At 43.5% G+C, this 22,378-nt stretch overlaps 1 protein-coding gene across 1 annotated transcript; it reads right to left on the bottom strand.

The window, feature by feature from the left end:
• Nucleotides 1-32: 32 nt before the first annotated feature.
• LOC111952536 (tyrosine-protein kinase CSK) lies at nt 33-21,147 on the bottom strand. Its single transcript, XM_023971328.3, has 12 exons — nt 20,629-21,147; nt 10,928-11,018; nt 10,657-10,773; nt 8,798-8,910; nt 6,855-7,074; nt 5,876-6,035; nt 5,587-5,686; nt 2,722-2,812; nt 2,536-2,609; nt 2,185-2,380; nt 1,600-1,686; nt 33-749 (listed from the first exon to the last, which is right to left on the bottom strand). Exons 2-12 carry the CDS (start codon nt 10,940-10,942, stop codon nt 567-569), a joined length of 1,356 nt encoding a protein of 451 aa, XP_023827096.1. The 5' UTR covers nt 10,943-11,018; nt 20,629-21,147; the 3' UTR covers nt 33-566.
• Nucleotides 21,148-22,378: the final 1,231 nt, after the last annotated feature.

The raw sequence follows: 22,378 nt of genomic DNA, 5'->3' as shown, positions 1-22,378 counted from the left end.
GGTTGATTCACACTAGCCGAGCCAAGCCGAATTGCACCGGCTAGGCTACGTATCCGTCATCTTTCCTGTAACTGTGCTGGAAAGGACCATGTGAAAAGAAAATATCAGAGCCAGCACGGTATGGTTATGGTCGGCACGATTGTGTGAAAGGGATATAGTACCTCACAACAGTCCCGGGTGGGTTTGTTTGACACTGGAGTACACACTGTAGTCGGCCAGACCGATACAACCACTAATGTACTGTAGAACAGACATACAGGCAACCCTGAGGTGTGTGTGGGGGAGGGGGAGTGTAAAAAAGTGGAAATGCCAACATGTGGCAACAACATTTCAACAAAATTAGAAATTATAAAACAAGTGAACTTTCAAACAATCTAATGTAAATCAAAAAAATTATAAGGAGAGGAAGGAGGATCTCTGAGGTCTTGATAATGTCAGGCTTTGGTCCCATCATGAAAGAAGAGCAATCCTTGTCCATCCTATTTCTCCCTCTCCGTCCCCCTCTTCCTCAATGAAAGGAGAGCCATCCTTGTCCACTTCCCCTTTCACCTCCTCTTCCTATTCCATCACAGGTAGAGCTCCTTGGCTAGGATATGCTGCAGTTTCTCCCTGAGGACTCTAAAGCATGGCCGCACCAGGGGGTCCAGGGTCCAGCACTGCTTCATGACTTCATACACCACCTCAGGACAACCGTCTGGGGCATCCATCTTGTAGCCCTTCTCCACGCGTGGTACCACGTCCTTTAGAGGCTGGGGCAGGAGAAGGGGGGGGGGGGGGTGAAGAGAAGATGAGACAGGGGAGTATCATTTGCAGAAATATAATACATTTTGATTAGGAATTACTTTATATCTATTTTGCATGACATTTATATGGTGTCATGATCACTAAAGAACATACCTGATAGAATGTTGACACAACATTGAAAGGAATAGTATTATACTGGACCATAATAGCACTGTCCACATTTCAAATTTACTACATTGACTCCTAACTGCCAAATTCATATACTCTACAGCTGTCACAATTTGTAACACACCTGCCCAATCAGTTTTATTTACATGGCCGTTTCTAGCTTTTTGCGATTCTACTCATTTCGTCATGGGGCGGAGAGAAAAATGTACAGTTTTAATGCAAATTTTACTGCAGTTCTACATATTTTCCCATGGGATGGTGAGAAGATGTTGCCATTTTAAAGCTCATTTCCTGCAGTTCTAAGTCGCTCTGGATAAGAGCGTCTGCTAAATGACTTAAATGTTAAATGTAAATGTTCTACACATTTTGCCATGACTTATACCATGTTCATATGATATCTGAATGAGAATGACGAATAAAAATCAAATGGGGGCCCCCTGGGCATGTGCCTTGCGTGCCCGGTCAGTAATTCGACCATGATTACTACAAGGTTTAGATAGCTGGCTAGACTAAATTACCTAGCAATCTATAAAACATTAGCTGACATGGGCTAATTGAGTGACTATCAGTGACTGACATATAAGAGGAAAAGCGCTGATGCACTACCGACTGTCAAAATRGCACGTTGTGTATTATAACTAACAGGAAGTTGAGTGGCTGACTTTCTAAAGGCAAAAATATACTTACAATTCTGGGGTAAGGCACTCGTCCAAAGGAGTAGATCTCCCACAGCAAGATCCCATAGCTCCACACGTCTGACTTGGTGGAGAATTTCTGTTTATCAACAGACAGCGGGAAAGACAGCCTTTCCGTAAAGCTTATTTTAATGTGTCAAACATACAGTATGTTATAGATATGGTGGAAATCAGCAGTACAATAATATTTATATACCTTGAAATCACAAATCGACCCCTAACTCCTACTCCCTGACATCGGTTTCACGAGTCACTTTCCTTATTGTCTATGCTCCATACCCTGAATCTGAAATCAACCCTTTAGGAACTTGCTTAAATCGGAGAGGATTGGACAGGTGTAAGTAATATGGTGGTAGCGCCATCTTGCCATCTGATAGGTTAGGTGGAATTGCTACCATATTGCTTACAACTTACAGCGGGCCTCTGCCTCGCTAACACACGTGACCACCCTCCTTGACAACGTACAAACCAGTTGACCTATAGAAAAGGATCCAATTCAGTAGCACCATTGGCAACATTTCAAGCTAGCTGTGGAGTGAGCTTACGGCACGTTCTTATCTCCGTTACACTAGCCTACCTTTTCCCTCAGGGCCTCTGGTGAGGTCCACTTGATGGGCAGTTTGGCTGTGTCCTGATTAGACGAGGCCTCCTTGGTCAGGCCGAAGTCGCTGACCTTGGCGATGTTATCATCTGACACCAGAACATTACGGGCCGCCAGGTCTCTGTGGACAAAGTTATTGGCCTCCAGATACTCCATGGCCTCACACACGTCACTACAGAGGAGAGGGAGGGGAACGGTTGATATTTAAAGAAGCATTGACAATGTTGATTAAAATGGACAATGTTACATTTCCAACTGGCCGCTATAAGTCAGCAAACTTCTGATAACATTATTCAAGATGTAGGGATAAATCATTATCATGCTCACACTGAGAACTTGAGTAGGGAATCCCCACCCAGCACTGTCCGACCTCTGGAGCGTAGGTAGTCCACTAGACTGCCCTGAGGAGAGGGGAAATAGAGAAACAGGTCTTCAAAGCTCTTTGGTTCTTTATTTATATACCTATCTATTAATGCATTACCTTTATTTAACTTAATCATAGGAGCCACCTACCTTGGCCATGTACTCAGTGACGATAAACAGGCTTCCCTTCTCCTCAACGATGACACCTAGCAACTGGACCAGGTTATTGTGTCTCAGTTGCCTGCAGTAAACAAGGAAAACAATTAAACAATGAGGATGGAAAGCGATTGCTTGATAGATTGATAATGTAATGTTATGACTACTGTTCCCTGAAGGAGGGAAATGAGGTACAACATAGGTAGTCACACTCTTGTGACTTTGATTGAAGAACTAAAATCATGGTCAAGGTCAATAAAAAATGCACCTCGCTGGAAGCCCCGCCTTCCACAGGTAATATGGGTGAGGCTCGGATTCATTCCTTTAATTTACTACCGCTCTTCACCGAGCCCAGGAACGGGCGTGCGGGGCCAAACAGGTGTGTTGTACCTTGTTTCCCTCCTTTAGTGAACAGTAGTTATAGTCATTACGTCACGTTCCCTTTCAGTCAGTRAACTTCGGTACAACATACTATGGGGAAATGGAATCCCCGCCTAAGCCAACCCCAACGGATACTAAATTAAATTCAATCCAACTTGGGAGACTCCCCTGAAGTCCTCCTTTTTTTGTGTGCAAATGTTTTCACCACGGCCTGTCGGTCCAGGTTGTGGGGCTGACCTATTTATATACAGACAGTCTTTCCTGAGACATTGTGCATTATGTCCATTGCGCCACAATTTAAACTCAATCTTGAATGACGCATGCCATGATATACCACAGATTAGGGACTGTTGATATTGCAACCACACAACTCAAATGTCGGTTCACCAGTATGAATGAAATCGGGTTACTGTCAAAAATGATTTATTAGATAGAGGACAGGGCTCGTGGGCCCCCCACCTGCGGGGGCTGCAGTGGTGTCCAGTACACCAGTGGGAGAGACGCTGCTTAGAGAGAGATATCTATCTATCGTTAGAGAGAGTGAGCCCCCTGCCGCGAGCTGGATTAGCAAAACAGGCAAAAAGCTGGTCACATAACCGGATATTCCGTGTCCATTCAATGTACGTGCGTAAGTTCGTACTAGACACAGGGCATGTAACTCCGTTGCTATTCAGAAGCAAAAGGAGGAGGTGAAAAAAGGAAAATAGAGCAAAACCTAAAGACCTGTAAATGCAGCTTTCGGGGGGTGAAAGCTGCATTTAGATGGGACGAACTGAGTACCGAAAGGGTGTACAGATAATGCTTGGAGGTCCCCAACACGTTTAGATCTTGTAGGAGAGGATCTTCAGATCCACTGACTCAAGAGGCTCAAAAGGAGCCACACATCGAAACCAAAGCCAAGTCCCATGTGGGCGATATAGGTTTAGAGACCGGTCTGAGATGGCACACACCTTTCACGAACTGTACGACCATAGGCTGGGCCCCCGGTGTGGTGTCGTCAATTCCCACAACACGCTGAAATAGCAGCTATGTACACTTTTAAAATGGAGAATGCCCGCCCCTGCTAGAAAAGCTTCTGTAGGAACATAAGGATGTCCCTCACACAGCACTGAAAAGGAACCAGCCCTTTATCTTGTAACCAGAGCTAAAATGCTTGCCACTTATACGCATACAGACCCCTTGTGGCGGGAGCCCTAGCGGACTGAACAGTAGCAATAATGTTCGGCGGTAACCCTCTAGCCATCAGATTGGCCCTCTCAGGAACCAAATCTCTGGCTTTGCTTGCCAAACCTGCTTTCTCCACTCCATCCAACTCCAGGAATTTAAAATAGGACAGGGGTTGCTAGTAAACTTAATTAGCCATGATGAGGCTTTTCGTCTAAGCTAGGCTAGCTAGCCTCTTWGACCGCAGCACTGTCCGTTTAGAATAACCAAGCGACTTAATGCTACGTATACTAAACAAGAGAGCTACCCCAGCAACTCAACCGTTAACTCTGCGGGTTAGTTAACCTGACTAGCACGCTATGCATCGCTTATTAGCTAGCCTGGTCTCGAAAGTCTACGTAGCACCAGATCCTTCAGCAATAAGTCTGGGAAGAGAGGCAAACAGTGCTTAACCATAGCAGACACAGGCGGTGGGAGGATACCCACAGAACCTGCCTGCCCTCTCTCTTCGAGTCGCCTCCCATAACCGGCGACAGAGTGCACAGGAGCCGGGAGACATTTGACTTGACCAACGCCTCAATCCATCACTGCGTCCCGCAACTCAGACTCAGCCGATGTACGGGCACCCGAGAGAGAAAGTCACTATCGGAAAGACCAAGCCCACTAAAGAATACTACACGATTGTCAAGAGAACATACGCCGTGGACTAGTAGGCGAACAGTGCCAGCCGTCCTCTAGTCCCGCACACAAACTGATTCGAGTGAGGGCAGCCAGAGAATGCACCGAGCCGAGACATACAAGACAACAAAAGTGAGTATCTTTTTATTCACTTGGGCATTGTCACGAACCCGAATACGGCTTGTTAGCCTTCGTCGTTTCCTTGCCATCTAACTTATTGCTATAGCCAGGCCAAGCAAGCCGGAGAATAACTAATTGTTCGTGATTAGGAAACTATGAGAACCATACAAACTTCAGCACACAATGTCCAGGAGGTGAGCATGCTCTACCATGAAGGGGCAGTTTAGTTGGCGCAACGTAAGACAGCCTCTTGCTCCAATTGTTAGTTTAAGTAACGTAAATCATTCCTGCTTACATCGAGGTAAAAAACGGAATAATTGAAAGAATCCGAGCCTCACGCTTATCACCTGTGGAAGGCGGGGCGTCCAAGAGGCGCAGATTTCATTGGCCTTGTCAGGCGTGATTTTCATTCTTCAATTGAAGTCGCGAGAGTGCGACTACCCATAGTGTGTTGTACTGAAGTTGACTGACTGAAAGGGAACATGTAACAGAAGTTTGGTTCGGGCTCTGACTTACGTCATGACTGAAGCTTCAGCAATGAAGGCCTGTGCTGTAGCATCGTGTTTGATACACTTCACCGCTACTTTGGTCCCTCTGTAGTCTCCCACCTTCACATCTGAGGGAAAAAGAAACATGTGAGTGAGAATGAGAGAATTTACTAAAGCCATATTCACACACTCCAAGAGAACCGGAATGAGGTGGATTAAGCTGGAGAAGACTGCCTAGAACAGGTTACAACAGAGTCGTCATCGATAAAACCTATTTATACACAGCTACAGACAGTCGTTTTCACAAAGCCACTTGCCTCCAAACTCTCCTTTCCCTATGGACTGGTGGATATTGATTTCCTTCCTGTTGAGAGCCCAGCCGCTCCTGGAGAACTCATCCTGGGCTGCCACAGTACCCTCCTCCAGCTTCGGCTTGATCAGTTTGGTGCAGAGACCGTCTGCATCTTTGGTATAGTGCTGAGGACAGGGAGAGAAGACGTGGGTCAATAACATAGGCCAAGAAAGGGAAAAGATTGKCAATATTGATGACATCAACATTTGGGATAACTGAATACATGAAAATGGAACAAAATGCATATGGGTCTTCGTTTCAAAGGTTCAATTGATACATTCTATTTTTAATGGACTCATTCAGCATACTAGCCGTAACCAACAGAGAGCAGCATGGTTAAAAATATAATCAGGTCAAGTTTTTTTTTTTTAAATGCTTGTCAACAACACCTCGTAGGCTTTCAAATAATAACTGACACGCTTTTTTGAGACCAACAAAATGACTCCAAAACTGAGTTAATGCATAGTGTGTCGCCAGATGGATGAAGGAAGAGAGAGGATGGTTTTGAAAGTAAAACCCGACGGCCGGGTGTCTTCAGGTGAAATGATCTGGAGGCTGCCGCTATCACTTCCTCTTTGTCACTTCCTGTTCAGTGTATTTGTTCCAGGAACTGTGTGTGTGGCTCTGATGAGGGAACAGTTGCAGATGCCAGAGTACCTACAGTAGCTAACAGAGAAATCAACTCTCTATACACTTGGTCACACCATTTGTATGGCTCACACACTCTGGTTGTAAAATAATAGACAGCTTTATTTGACCAAGAAGGGACAAATCCCAGATCCAGATTAATGAACTGCTTGACTAAAAAGCATGCTCAATAGAGAATATTTATTGAAATCCAGCAATAGACTTAATCTGTGACTGAGAAACTGGCCCGAAGATAACTATTTCATTTTATTTCTCCCCTCCACCCCTGTCGTCTCCCCCCCCCCCCACCCACCCACCTCAACAAGCTGCATGAGGTTCTCGAAGAACGCCTCCTCGTCGATGCTGAGCTTTCCCTCCTTGTAGACAATGCGGTAGTGCTCCACCTTGCCGTCGCAACTCACACACAGAGTATAGTCCCCGGGGTAGTTGGTACTCTCTCTCACAAGGTACAGACCCATCTCTGGGGGGATCAGGAGACACTCAGCCTGCTCCCTAGTTATCTTACCATGGAACCATCTGGAGGGGTGGATGGGGATTAATTAATCAATCACATTTGTTTATAAAGACGATTTTACATCAACAGTTGTCACCAAGTGCTTTTACAGCACACACACACACACACACACACACACACACACACACCACTAACACTAATATGTCTAAAAAGATAATACGTCTATCACTAACACTAATAATACGTCTAAAAAGAGTCTCGGCAAAACAGCTGATCTGATTGGTAAAAAGACCAATTAGTGAAAAAAAGATACGTGTGCAGACACACACAAACACACACTTTCTTAGAACTTAGGCATGTGGCTGAATGCGGGAGATTTCTAGATTCAGCAGGAAACCGTGCAGTGCACACACAGCACTGCAGAGCTGAACACACACACACGTCTAGCTGTTTGGGGGCCCTAAGCTAAATTTAAAGCCAATTTCCTGCAATTRTGCCATGACTTGTGCCATGTTCATATGACTTGCCTTGCGTGCCAGGTCAGTAACTTGGCCATGATTACTGCTTAAGGTTTAGATAGCTGGCTAGACTAACTTACCTAGAAATGTATAAAAATGTTAGCTGACATGGCCTAATTGAGTGATTGTCAGTGACTGACATAACAAGAAGAAAACTGCTAATGCACTATTCAATTTCGACATTTCACCTTGTGTATTCTACTATCCTAACTAACAATAAGTTGAGAACTCGACTGACACCCCCCCGGCAGTGCAAACACACGAGAGCTGGAAACAGACACAGAAGAGCACTAGCTACAATTACAGGGCTGCAGTCAGACAGAGCCAGGACTCAGACCCAGCTCGACTCTGGTTTATATTCACATAACAGTGGCTTCACTGCCACGACAAATAGCCTATCTGTACTCTACAACCACACAGAAACATCCTGAAAAACAAACACTTTCAACCAGATTTAGTATCACAGTCAATATAGTCTGAGCTGTAAACTGCAACTCATGGTGTCACCTAACCTGAGCCCTTTCTTATTTGTTTCATAGAGTGCTTTCCCCTTTATGTTATACAGGTACTTCAGACTGTTTTTATGCTTTAATTGTTGAGAGCTCTTACAAAAACACATTCCTATGTATGTATTTCAATACCTAGAAATGGCATAATAAACTTGAACTAGAGCCAGGGCTCTCCAACCCTGTTCCTCGAAAGCTACTGTCCTGTAGGTTTTCAATCCAACCCTAATCTAGCAAACCTGATTCGATTAATTAGCGAGTTGATAAGCGCAATCAGGTTAGTTACTGAGGTTGGAGCACAAACCTACAGGTGGATAGCTCTCCAGGAACAAGTTTGGCGAGCCCTGAACTATACCCTAGTAACTTTGGGGCGGCAGGTAGCCTAGTGATTAGAACGTTGGGCCAGTAACCGAAAGGTTGCTAGATCGAATCCCCGAGCTGACGAGGTAAAAATCTGTCATTCTGCTCCTGAACAAGGCAGTTAACCCACTGTTCCTAGGCCGTCATTGTAAATAAGAATTTGTTGTTAACTGACTTGCCTAGTTAAAATATATATATATATATATTGTTTTATTATTGACTATTGAACCTAAAAGGTACTCCTGACTCCCATAACTTTATTGTGTTACTACACTACTGGTAAGTAATGTAACAACACAGGCAGTGCATTTATGGGAAGTAATTTCAGTACAACATGGAGTGATGAGCGATGTTTTGAAGGATTCAGTCTGCTTTAACCAGGCTATGAGGACTGTACTGACGGCATTAGACTCAGCTTGCCCCCTTGCTTCACCCCTTCCCTCTTCTGGACATAGTTAGCTGGGATGGTGCCTTCTCGACCTGCTGTGTTCTTGGCTTTGTACCAGTTAGGGTCCTGGAACAGAAAATGTCATGATAACTCTGTGTATCAGATCAGGATTGACTGAGTAAATACTGTACAAAGGTAGAGAAAATTACTGAAACAACCCAAAAGTTCATCCTTTAAAAACGCAACTATTTTTTGAACTACAGTACTAATCAAAAGTTTGGACACACCTACTCATTCAAGGGTTTTTCTTTACTTTGACTATTTTATATTATTAACTATCATAGTAGAATAATAGTGAAGAAATCAAAACTATGAAATAACACATGGAATCATGTAGTAACCAAAAAAGTGTTACACAAATCAAAAAATATTTTATATTTGAGATTGTTCAAAGTAGCCACCCTTTGCCTGGATGACAGCTTTGCACACTCTTGGCATTCTCTCAACCAGCTTCATGAGGTAGTCACCTGGAATACATTTCAATTAACAGGTGGGCCTTGTTAAAAGCTAATTTGTGGAATTTCTTTCCTTCTTAATGCATTTGAGCCAATCAGTTGTGTTGTGACAAGATGTGGTATACAGAAAATAGCCCTATTWGCTAAAAGACCAAGTCCATATCATGGCTAGAACAGCTCAAATAAGCAAAGAGAAACGACAGTCCATCATTACTTTAAGACATGAAGGTCCGCTACAGGAATGGAAGACCCAGAGTTACCTCTGCTGCAGAGGATAAGTTCATTGGAGTTACCAGCCTCAGAAATTGCAGCCCAAATAAATGCTTCATAGAGTTCAAGTAACTGACACATCTCAACATCAGTTGTTCAGAGACTGCGTGAATCAGGCCTTCATGGTCTAATTGCTGCAAATAAACCACTACTAAAGGACACCAATAATAAGAAGAGACTTGCTTGGGCCAATAAACATGAGCAATAGACATTAAACCGGTGGAACTCTGTCCTTTGGTCTGATGAGTCCAAATTTGAGATTTTGGGTTCTAATCGCCATGTCTTTGAGACGCAGAGTAGGTGAACAGATGATCTCCACATGTGTGGTTCCCACCGTCAAGCATGGAGGTGGGGGTGCTTTGCTGGTGACACTGTCTGTGATTTATTTAGAATTCAATGCACAATTAACCAGCACGGCTACCACAGCATTCTGCAGCAATACACCATCCCATCTGGTTTGCGCTTAGTGGGACTATCATTTGTTTTTCAACTGGACAATGACCCAACACACCTCCAGGCTGTGTAAGGACTATTTGACCAAGAAGGAGAGTGATGGAGTGCTGCATCAGATGACCTGGCCTCCACAATCACCTGACCTCAACCCAATTGAGATGGTTTGGGATGAGTTGAGCCGCAGAGTGAAGCAAAAGCAGCCAACAAGTGCTCAGCATATGTGGGAACTCCTTCAAGACTGTTGGAAAAGAGTGTGCAAAAAGAGTGTGCAAAAAGAGTGTGCAAAAAGCTGTCATCAAGGCAAAGGGTGGCTACWTTGAATCTAAAATATATTTTGATTTGTTTAACACATTTTTTGGTTACTACATGATTCTGTGTTATTTCATAGTTTTGAGGTCTTCACTATTATTCTACAATGTAGAAAATAGTCAAAATAAAGAAAAACCCTTGAATGAGTAGGTGTGTCCAAACTTTTGACTGGTACAGTATGTTCTTTTATATGTAAGTGTAGAAATATGACAGAAATTAGATTTTTTTTACATTTTTTACACCAAGTAGACTCAAACTGTAAATCATTGGACCGTTTGGCCTGTTTTCTAGTCTCCCTCACCAGAGAGAGAGTTAGGTTCCTTACCTTAGTCACCACGATTATGGTTAAGACATCTCCTTTGTTGAAGGGCAGGTCCTGCTCTGTGGTGCCCTTAAAGTTGTATTTGGCCACACACTCTGTGCCCTGTGGCCATGTTGGTGTCTGAGGGACAGGAGTGGTTATCAGGATGAAAAGAGGAATGAGGAATGAATATTGACCCCAACTCAGCAATAAACCAGCTCAATGATAGGTGGTATAGTGTATCTCTATATTCGACATGAAGCAGCCATATCTGTCTATCATCTCCTGGTCTCACCTGGGGTTCAGACATCCTGAAGGGGAGGAGGCAGTGGGTCTCCTCTTACAGGCCTCACACACCAAACGCTACCATCACACACACACAACACCTGTGGAGAGAGAAGAAGAGACCATAACAGGCAATACAGTAGACAACCCAAGTAGACAGTCATCGCCTAAACACAACAATCAATTGGGACATTCAGTACACCAATCCACAATGTCAAATATGGAAATGGGAAAGTAAAAATGGGAAGTACAATTTTACTTCGACCATGATGTTTCTCATGTGGGTGGTCCAGATATATTTATAGACGGAGTTCAAATATTGAATCGTTACAAGAATGGGTTTGACAAGGTCCAAAGAGAGAGAGTGGGAATATAAATAACACTCGGTTACAGCCAGTGCCAGAAAGCAGAAGTAACCGTTTTTGTATATATTTTTTTCCATCTCACTTTCACAACTGTAGGGAAGCAAGTTTCCATTACGATGTCACAMCAGCGATAGGTTGGGCTGCTCATTGCCCACCCCCATTGCGCAACTCAATATTATGAAAGGGTTCTTAATGTTTTGTACACTCAGTATATGGAGTATATTTGAAAATGTCTCAAGTTGATTCTTTCAGCCCTAGTGAGTATACTGTAGGGCTTAATATAGTTCTCCTAAACACTGAGAATGTAAACTAGTGGTAGGATCATTACAGGATTCTCCTCAATCTTTATTTTCTCTTCTAGATTAGAAGACATTGACCATAAGGAGGGAAGCATTTACAATAAAGTATTTATTTTATATTTACTGCGGTCAGTCAGTTACAACTTCTTTCATTATAGTTGATGCAGTCAGTGACATATGGTTGTATTGACATACAGCAAGTATTTCCACAAGGCCTAACAAATGAAAAGTAGCAGAGCCACATGACATGAATGGTGAATGCATGGCTCATGGATGGTGTCATCATCCCCGAACCCATTGAAATAGAATCACTAGAACGGGTAGTCTGAGGGACTTTTTCCTGTTCTTGTTACTCTATTTCTATGCACGAGTGGTGAATGCATGGCCCATGGGTGACGCCATCATCCCGGGACAAACCACTTCCTTTCAGCAAGGGTCAGTTCCCATGGATAAGTTCTGGGCCGTGTTCCTTAGGGAACCAAACGAAAGAAAACACTCAAACAGGGTCCTGGTCCAATAAGAAACACTAATTTTCATTTCCTGTTGTGAAGCGCTTTTAAAACACTTTACATTGCGCACACAAATGAACATGACCCTGACTGAGTAACTAGCGTCTTGTGCCACAACATGAGGTCACTTCCTCCCACGGACATGTCACAGAGAAAACCCATTACAGAGCTGAGCGGACTGTAGATGGTGAACTTCCTGCCTGACAGAGAGCCCAGACTGTGATTAATCCAACACTAGGGTGGGGTCACTGAGAAAGAGAGCGAGACACAGAGAGCGAGAGAGAAAGAGTAAGACAGAGCACAGACAATGACTGCACGGCATTAGTATTACAGCGAGGCCACAGCAACTGATAGTAAGAGAGAAATTAAGGCRTAACACACATGCTCCCTCCATTGTTACTACGTTACAGACAGACACATTTTTAACAGAATGACGTAAATCAGGTCAAGGCAGTTAGTATGTGTGTGTGTTTTTGGTTTAACTATTCTTGAGGGAAGCAGAAGTCCTCACAAGGATAGTAAAATAAAGAAAATGCGGACAAGTGGGGACATTTCTGCGGTCCCCACGCGGAAAAATGCTATTTTAGGGTTTAGGGATAATTTAATGGGAATGGGAATTTTGAATGGGAATCAATTGTTTGGTCCCCACACAGATAGTAAAACATGTGCACAGGGCTCCCGAGTGGCGCAGCTGTCTAAGGTGCTAGAGGCATCACTACAGACCCTGGTTCGATTCCAGGCTGTATCACAATCGGCCGTGATTGGGAGTCCTATAGGGCTGCGCACAATTGGCCCAGCGTCGTCCGGGTTAGGGTTTGGCCGGGGTAGGTCGTCACTGTATAATTAATTTGTTCTTAACTGGCTTGCCTAGTTAAAAATAAAAGGTAAATAAATATCTTTGGAGCAGCAGAAGAAACAACATATTTGAAGGGATCCTCCCGGTCTTATCAATCAAGTTTATTTTATATAGCCCTTCGTACATCAGCTAATATCTCGAAGTGCTGTACAGAAACCCAGCCTAAAACCCCAAACAGCAAGCAATGCAGGTGTAGAAGCACGGTGGCTAGGAAAAACTCCCTAGAAAGGCCAAAACCTAGGAAGAAACCTAGAGAGGAACCAGGCTATGAGGGGTGGCCAGTCCTCTTCTGGCTGTGCCGGGTGGAGATTATAACAGAACATGGCCAAGATGTTCAAAATGTTCATAAATGACAAGCATGGTCAAATAATAATCAGGAATAAATGTCAGTTGGCTTTTCATAGCCGATAATTAAGAGTTGAAAACAGCAGGTCTGGGACAGGTAGGGGTTCCATAACCGCAGGCAGAACAGTTGAAACTGGGACAGCAGCAAGGCCATATGATCTCTGAACTACCATGACACATGGCTGTTCAGTTCCACATGCTGCGGAAATGTTCGAYGCGCTTGCACACAATCTCCACATACACGTACAAAGAAATAGATAAGAGACAGACTGTCAGAGCAGAAGATCTAAACAACTGCTTAAGTTCGTGATAATACATCCCATGACGATGAAACGTCAAATCGCCAGACTTCTGCAGTGTAGAACTTCAACAAGAAGAAACCCATCAATCAACTGATGCTTTGAAGTCAATAAACACAGAAATGTCAATTTGATTCATCTATGTTCACATTTAGATTTATCTGTATGATAATACAGCTGGGGTTTTTTAACTGATAGATAGCCACAGGATGGGTCTGGTTAAAGACCCCAGTGGAACAGTGACATCACCAACTATGGAATGGTTCAACAACAAGGACCACGCCTACCTGGGATGACACTTCTAATTTCCCTTTTTTATTTTTTTATTTTGACTTAACCTTTATTTTAAGCAACAGCTCAGTGAAGAGTATAAAAGTCCTTGAATAGGCCAACATCAAAGTAGCAGCAGGCTACCAGCCCAGCGTGTGTGAGTGAATGGAACATAATTCAGCATGTCTTGGTGTCACATTTAACGGCTATGGCCGTTTCCAGAAGGCTCCCTCTCCATCGAACCACAGCCTTTCCATTTTCAGGAAGCAGACAACGCAGTCTTTGTGAGCTATTCCAGTTCAGTTTCTACTGTGACCACTGTCTTTCTGAGTAGTCAATCAGCCCCTGATCTGATACAGTCTGTGGGTAAGACACACTTTAGTTCCAGAGGTCTGTAATGTAAGGTATTCTCTGATTGTTGCAGGCTACATCTCTGCTAGCCTGGGTTCCCGACTGACAATTCAGCGAAGTGAACCCAGGTTACGTCCTTGCTGAAAGACACCACCAGAGTCCAGCGCACAATGAGGTTTCACACAGTGCGTTGGTCTATAGCCTACATGCTGCAGTGCAAGCCGTACAGAAGGGTAGTAGAGTACAAGGCCAGCCGTGCTGCCATGCGTGACATGTGCCCGAGGCTACATCAGGAACCAGGAAGTTAGCTTCAATGAGAACCTGTCTCAGCATGGAGACATGATGTGCTCTGTGATACTACTGTTACAGACTACAAAGGCACAGCTAACGAACACTACTGTACATAAACCAGAGACAGAAAGGGCCATGCACTCCAAATCACAAACCAGTGGTTAACACAAACCCGTTGGGAGCCTAAGCATGGAGACATACTGTGCCCTGTGATACTGGTACAGACTAGAGCCACAGCTAAATACACCATGAAGCATACAGCCCTATGATACTGACACAGAGACACTGAGGGGAAATGTAGTCCACACCATCGCACATCAACTGCACTGTTTCTTTTTCCATATTAAATTGTATTTATCTTGCCTGGAACTGTTCTAAAATGACCTCATGAGGGATAATAAAGTCATGATCTTATTTTATCAACTGAAAAACATAAACAAGTGGAGAATAGCCTTGCAAACACCCATCCCTTCTGCTATTCATTCTCATCCAATTGGGTTCAAAGCAAAGCAAACAGGTTTTTCATCATTTTCCGTCAGGTTGCTAAATGTCTTATGCAAGACGAGTGTTGTGTCTACTCTAGTCTAAACTAATGTATGCATGTAGAGGAACAATTGGTTCTAGGCTGTCTTCAACAGCAGCAAGATCTAGCAGCAAGACGAGACAGGTAGACAGGTATGAAGAATTCCCTCCTCGGACCATGGAACATGTCTGCCACACCCTTGTTGCAGTGAGTGCACTACCCTCACTGAACTCACTAAGCTACATGAAAACACTGCAGAACTCACAGACAAAAACAACACTGCATAGACAACTATAGTTATATAATGATATTAGGCAAGGTGAGTGAGAAGTGATCTGTCCAGATTATTTATTTAGTATCACATGTCAAATTATACTATTATGCTGAATTCTCAATCATTAGCCTACATACAGTATCTAGGCCTAATTGCATCAAACACTAAAATAGCCCTGCAACAGAAAGACTACATAATGGCTAACCGTGGACCTTGCAAGCTCTCACATTAGACCTAGAGATATGCCCAAACATAATACCGCAATACCACCAAGCTCCCACTACCAGCCCTGCCCCATGGCTTGCATCCCAAATGGCATCCTATTCCATAAATAGTGCGCTACTTTTGACAAGGGCCCATAAGGCTCCAGTCAAAAGTAGTGCACTATGTAGGGAATAGGGTGCCATTTGAGATGCCAAAAGTAATGCACTATGTAGGGAATAGGGTGCCATTTGAGACGCAGACCATGCCTCAGTAATTATCCCTGTGTGCCCCAATCTCTCTCTCCCTTCCTCCCTCCCTCCTCCAGCTGTGTAGAGGGTCTCAGTAGCCATCCCATACATGTGTGTGGTGTGTGTGTGTTTGTGGAATGTGGGTTGTGTGTGTGTGTGTGTGTGTGTGTGTGTGTGTGTGTGTGTTCAGCCATGTAGGGTCTCAGTATCCCTCCTCCTGTTTCTGTCCCTCCGGGGCTCCGTTTGGTTGAGGATGCTCTATTTGATTACAGCCCGATACTTTGATGCTTCTGTTAGCTGCTGCTGCCCTGCTATCAGGCCTTTACTGCAGCAGCAGGGGAGAAGCCAGGGCCAAGGAGTAAGAGATGGAGGGAGGGAGGGAAACCGGAGACAGAGACAGCCATAGCCTGGAAGAGTAAGGAAGATAGTGTTTAGTGTGCTTTTGCTATGCCCCCAGGCAGCAGTTAGCCTGGTGCGGGGAAGCAGCAGGGCCTGGTACAGTAAGAGAGATAGTTGTGAGAGTGTGCCACAGGGCCATCCAGCTGGGTCTGACAGACGAACAGAGCCRGAGCCAGGTACACTATAAGCGATGCAGATAGTGAGAGAGCCACTGGTACAGTGAGTGAAGGAGTTCTGAGAGGAGAGCGTGCCACATGGCCATCTAGCTGGGTCTGACAGACAGACAGGCTGACAGGCTGCAGATGTTCATGTAGAGCCACAGAGCAGGAAGTCAACAACATAGAAACCACCTCATCCGCCTCAGGGACAACAGCTAGATKCGGCTACAGTCAGCAACACCACTAGTTTCAGGTCCTCCCCGTTTTCTTCCGTTTAGCGCCTAATGAACACCATCCAGAAATAGTGGTTTTATTGTCGGTTTTACAGTTTTGGTTGGATGAATTCAGATGAATATACGAATGAGTATACACAAGCATGTTGTTGTTGGTTTTTACAGTAAAGTTGAGAGGCTCGTAAAAGTAAAGTTGATGAGGAGTCAAACAGTCTCCCTTTTAGATCAACAGGAAGGGAAATACATGGCTGTCATTTCAGAGCTGCGTGTACGTCCTTCAGAGCAGCAGGGGGAAATCCCACTGCAAATGACAAGGGTTTGCATCCAGACTAGACCCGACCCGTTTCAGTCAGCTTTGAATCTGCCAAGTCGGCTAGGCCTAACCTCAGCCAAACCACACGATCGCAGTACTTAGTGCACAACAGAAAACATTTCTCAACAGAAAACAAAAAGTTCAGTTGGCTCCTCCCTGTTTCAGTCCCGTTTGGTGCCCAATGAACACAACCACAGGAAAAGATATTGTTGACAAAAGCCTGTTAACCCCACTGGCTACAACCAGCGGATCGACATATTGTTTAAAAGCATTGAACATCTCTCAGTTAGAGAAGACCAATCATAAAAGAGGCTAGTTTTAAATCTGTAGCTGTGGGGTACAGTAGGAACATTTGTTTAAAATTAGAATTACAGAATGTGCCTTTCTGGAAATAGTGTATTTTGCTGGTAAAACAAATCAAATGGTCATTTTCCTACAGTAGAAGATGATAAAGGGAAAAAAACAGCGGTGGCAATAGTGTGTATTTATGCATGTCTGGCTTGTCAGACACCTTTGATTAAGATGAGCAAAAATAACTGTATAAAATAATTAAAATACTGAGCTATTTTGTATGCTCAAAATAAATTGGGGAATTATAGTATTTGATACTTACACAATTGCTCAGAGAAAGAGATCTTGTTTAACAAGTAATATATTTTTAGCTCAAAAAGGTTGGGGTCAAAATGATTGACACCCCTGTTTTCAATACCTCACCTTGTGAGGATAACGGCACTGGTCCTTTTTCTTAAATGTTTTATGAGTTCTATAACACACTGGGAGGGATCTTAGACCATTCCTCCATACATCCTTCGTCTGGGCTTATGGACTGCCCTTTTCAATTCAAACCACAGGTTGTCAATGGGTTTTTAAGTCTGGAGACAGATGGCCATTGCAAAATGTTGATAGTGTGGACAATTAACAATCTCTTTCGGGATTTTGATGTGTACTGCTTGGGGTTATTGCTTTGCTCGAAGATCCACTTGCGGCCAAGTTCGAGCCTCCTAGCAGAGGAACCAGGTTTTTTGGTTAAAATGTCCTGGTAGGTACTGGGTAAAGTTCATGATGCCATTGACTTTAACAATGGCCCCAGGACCAGTGAAAGCAAAATAGCCCCATAAAAATGATTGATAACATCAACCATATTTTTACAGTAGGTATGAGGTTCTTTTGTGCTCATGTGATCTCATTTCAACGTCAAACCCACCACTGGTGTACGTGGCCAAAGAACTGTATTTTCATGTCATCCTCAACCAACAAATGTAAACGTCTGGAGTTTGCGAAACGGCATTGGCAATTGGAGTGGAACCAGTGCTTTGGTCAGATGACATGAAAATAGAACTCTTTGGCCATGCACACCAGTGGTGGGGTTGGAGTAGAAATGAGAACGCTTAGCCTGTGGTTTGAATTGAAGAGGGCAGTCCATAAACGCAGACTAGGGATATCAATGATCTGGAAGGTTTCTGTATGGAGGAATGGTCTAAGATCCCTCCCAATGTGTTCTCCAACTCATAAAACATTTTAGAAAAAAGGCTATTGAAAGGTATTGAAAACAGGGGTGTCAATCATTTTGACCCCTACCTTTTCGAGAAAAAAAAATAGATATTACTTTAAACAAAATATTTCTCTCTGAGCAATTGTATTAGTGTAAAATAATTTCCTCATTTTGTAGAGCATACAATATAGCTCAGTGTTTTAATTATTCATTTTATAGTCATTTTTATCAAGGGTGTCAATAATTTCAGACCCCACAGTATATATATGTCATCTGTATGTCATGTACTGTTGCAAAACATATTTCCCTATGGGATGTTAGAAGTATACTACTCTATTCTAAAACAAAGTCATTAGGAAAGTTCACCATCTGACCTGGATATGCCTGCCTGATGATGTAGGGAAGACACAGCTGTGCCAATACTAGACTTAGGGCCCTAGGCTATGTAATGGTAAAGCAAAGTGAATCACATTAGGACAGTTCACTATTTGACCTGCATAATCACCAGAAACATTCCACTGGCAGGGAGCGCATTACACTACAGGCAGCATTATCACTATCAGCATAGGCAGCATTGAGCATTCCCCTCACAGACACGACATAGCCTGGAGCCCAAACCAATATGCTCCCATTGATATTGTGAAGTGAAACAAAGATGAAACGGAGCTTATCAGTTTGGCTTCTAAGCTAGCCACTATTGGCAGTGTAAGAAAGCCTATTCTTGCTACCTCCTAAGTGCTAATAACTTTTGGTTAACACCACTTGACGAAGCTAGGCGCTGCGTCACAGCCATGCCCAGCCAGCAAGTCGGAGTAACAGTTTTACTCAGTTGGTTTCATCCAGCGCCATTCTTTCTTTCACTGGGTTGCCATTCTCTGTTCTCTGAGTTGTGGAGCTCCATCCGGCTACAGTGGAGCTCTCTGTGTGTGAGAATTGTGACTATGCATGCTGGCTATTGTCCATAGAGAGGGTCAGTGACAGAGGTCAGTGGCCTTACTGAGCTGAGAGAACTACTGCCTTGGCCCAAGGGGGGCATTCTGTCTCTCTGACAGATGTACACACATACACGAGCACACATTCACCCACAGAATTTCTGCCTTGGCCCAAGGGTATTCTCTGAACTTGAGTTAGATTCCTGTGAGTGTTGTTTTTTAATGCACGCTCTAGTGAGTAACATTTTGCATGTATTTATTACAGCATAATTAACTTGAAATTTTAAGGTTGCCAAAGAGCAATACCCCATCATCCACACACACATGTAAGCAATCAAAGCCCTATTTCAGCCAAGTCTTCCAAAGCTGCCCATCCAGCCATCCATCCCAGCATATATAACATGTTTTTGGCTTGGCGATGCTAAAGGCTCAGTGACACCCTCTTGAGAAGCAGCCAGATCACCATCTGGGGGCTCAGCGATACCCTCTGCCACTCCATTTTGGCCCCTTGTACCCGACTGAGCTACCAGGCATAATGCTGCCTTTCTGTGAGCCCAGGGAGATGAGAGGAGGACAGCAGAGGCTGTTTGGTGGTTCTGACACAGCTGCAGCTACACCCAGAGTGCCAGAGGAAGTGGCAGAGAGAGAGAGAGAGAGAGAGAGAGAGAGAGAGAGAGAGAGAGAGAGAGAGAGAGAGAGAGAGAGAGAGAGAGGCAGATAGAGATCACGACTCTTTCCATCATTACATTCCTAAGCGGACAATCTCAGAGCAACAATACTGAGTGTGTGTGCTATCCTGGTGGTTATGGCATGACACTCACCAATTGGCTGGCTACAGTCAGAACAAGTGGTCCTCATCAGATACTGAATCTCTACGGTTGGAAACACTGCTTGCCTAATCAAAGGGCGCACCGAAGCATTGCAATCACACCAATACGTCACACCATGCAAATAGATCAAGATGACAAGAAGGAAATAGCCTAACTGTTGACAAAGTTCAAGGAACTGAAGCTCAGTCAGTTTATGTGACTCTCATTAGGCAAGCTACTGTACAAGACAGTGGGTGCTTCCCGAATGGCATCCCATTTCCTACATAGTGTACTACTTCTGAGCAGAATCCCTGTTGGCCCTAAAACTCAAAATAGTCTGACCATCCCCATCCCTCTACAACTATGAGAAGAAGCAGCCATAATACCTGTGATTTTGGAAGAGGCAGAGTGGGTTAGAACACAGATGCAAGCAGCTAGATTACTAAAATTCGAGATCCCCCTCGCGATTCTGGATCTGTCCATTTGTTTGTTTGAAGAGCAGTCAATAACATAGGGCAACAACAGTGGTGCAACAGCTTACCTATCAAATGGAACTAAATGTCAATAGATGCATCCCTATTGATAGAACGCAGAGGCAGCCAGCGCGTGGATGGAATAGATGCCAGACAGCTGTAATCTACATTCGCGTCAGTTAAAACGATTTCCACATGATGATGCAGTCAGTGATCTTGATCTTGATGAAAACAACACGACGGCGTCTCAACCATAGAGCGAAATGTAAACCGCTGAATTAACTCAACTCGGTCACAAACTAGTGAGATCAACACACAGATTTTCTCTAAATTCTCCAGAATGTGAAAAGTAGACAAATAATCCGCAAGCTTCAATGGTTATCCTCTGCTCTGGTCGGCCTTGTTGTAATATGAAATAGATATAGTCAGCCAAGAGGAGCAGTGGTGCACAAAATTCAGACCGCTGAATATAGAAATGTATCGCGTTTATTATTGGAACATTGTCGCCTGTAACTGTTCTAGATGTTACATTTCTATCTGCAACGTCATGCATGTTCCGCCCATATACGTTATAGTGCCGCCCCTAACTTGATCCCTTGCAGTACGCATGCGCATATTCTTCAAGCGCTCCGGGCAGTGTTGGAATGTTCGCAGTTTTCTTACAAATTGGGCTACTTTGAAAACGATGTCGCGGGTGAAAATATATTGGTCGAGGGTTTTTGTGCTATTTCTAAGGTGCACCGCGGCCGCCATGGTATTTCTCTTAAAAAAATATGTATTTCACTATGACCTGCTGCTGACTGTCAGGCAGTGAGGCAGGCTGTTGCTGAGTGAGTGAGTGGTGTGGAGGGGTGAGTGTAGAGAGCACAACAGCTATTGGCTGAGTCACGTAAACGGAGCAGCACGCGCACGTTTTGACAACTTTTTACCAGTTGTAGGTAGTCAATGTAGATCGTCATAATGGAGACACCAACCCTTTCTCCATAAAATATATTAATATGCACATCAATAAATAATAGAGACAAAGCACTGGAAAACGACTTTGGGCGCATTAGAGAAATTCGCTCGTAGGTGGTTTAAACTGAATTCAAATGTTGACTGCTTAAGGGTCATTCTATGAAAATGGTAGCTTTCCTGTCCCGGCCTTATTCACCAGGAAAAACACTTAAAATMGTGAAATAATGACACATTCTTTTTTGTTGTTTTTTTGCTTTGATTGAAGTGTTTTATTATTAACAAAACATATGTAGAGACAGTTATATTGCAAACATTTTTTWAAATATATTGTAGAGCACGTTCAGTACCATGAAATTGTCTTGTCCCTCTGGTCAGGAGTCATGGTTTAGTGACATTTTTCTCCCTCTTTAAATATCATAATACAAAGGAAAGTATTATAGTTATTTAGTGGACTACTTAAAAAAACTAAAATATCAAATAAATATTACAAATAATTTAATAAAGTAATAGCTGTCCCTCAATTTCATGTCACTGGTGTTAAAATATATAAAAACCACCACTTTGAAAATAATGCAACATCCTTGCCAAATTCGTCCTTGATCAAAGGTTCATTGGAGACGGGACTGTTTTGAAAAGCATATGCAGAGATTGCACTCTCTCTTCATACGTTAACAATTTTATTTTTATTTAATTGTATTTCACCTTTATTTAACCAGGTAGGCTAGTTGAGAACAAATTCTCATTTACAACTGCGACCTGGCAAAGATAAAGCAAAGCAGTTCGACACATACAACAACACAGAGTTACATATGTAATAAACAAGCATACAGTCAATAATACAATAGGAAAAAAGTATATATA

The sequence above is a fragment of the Salvelinus sp. IW2-2015 genome, linkage group LG26 (genome assembly GCF_002910315.2).
Source record: "Salvelinus sp. IW2-2015 linkage group LG26, ASM291031v2, whole genome shotgun sequence".
In the NCBI taxonomy this organism is placed as follows: domain Eukaryota; kingdom Metazoa; phylum Chordata; class Actinopteri; order Salmoniformes; family Salmonidae; genus Salvelinus; species Salvelinus sp. IW2-2015.
Note: the sequence above shows the minus strand (reverse complement) of the source record. Positions and strands in the feature narration are given on the sequence as shown.

Coding starts and splice junctions, on each gene's coding strand:
- LOC111952536 (XM_023971328.3), bottom strand. Junction 5,687..5,875: donor AGGGAAAGGAGAGTTTGGAG/GCAAGTGGCTTT, acceptor TTTTTCCCTCAG/ATGTGAAGGTGGGAGACTAC. Junction 1,687..2,184: donor CAGAGGCCCTGAGGGAAAAG/GTAGGCTAGTGT, acceptor GTTGATAAACAG/AAATTCTCCACCAAGTCAGA.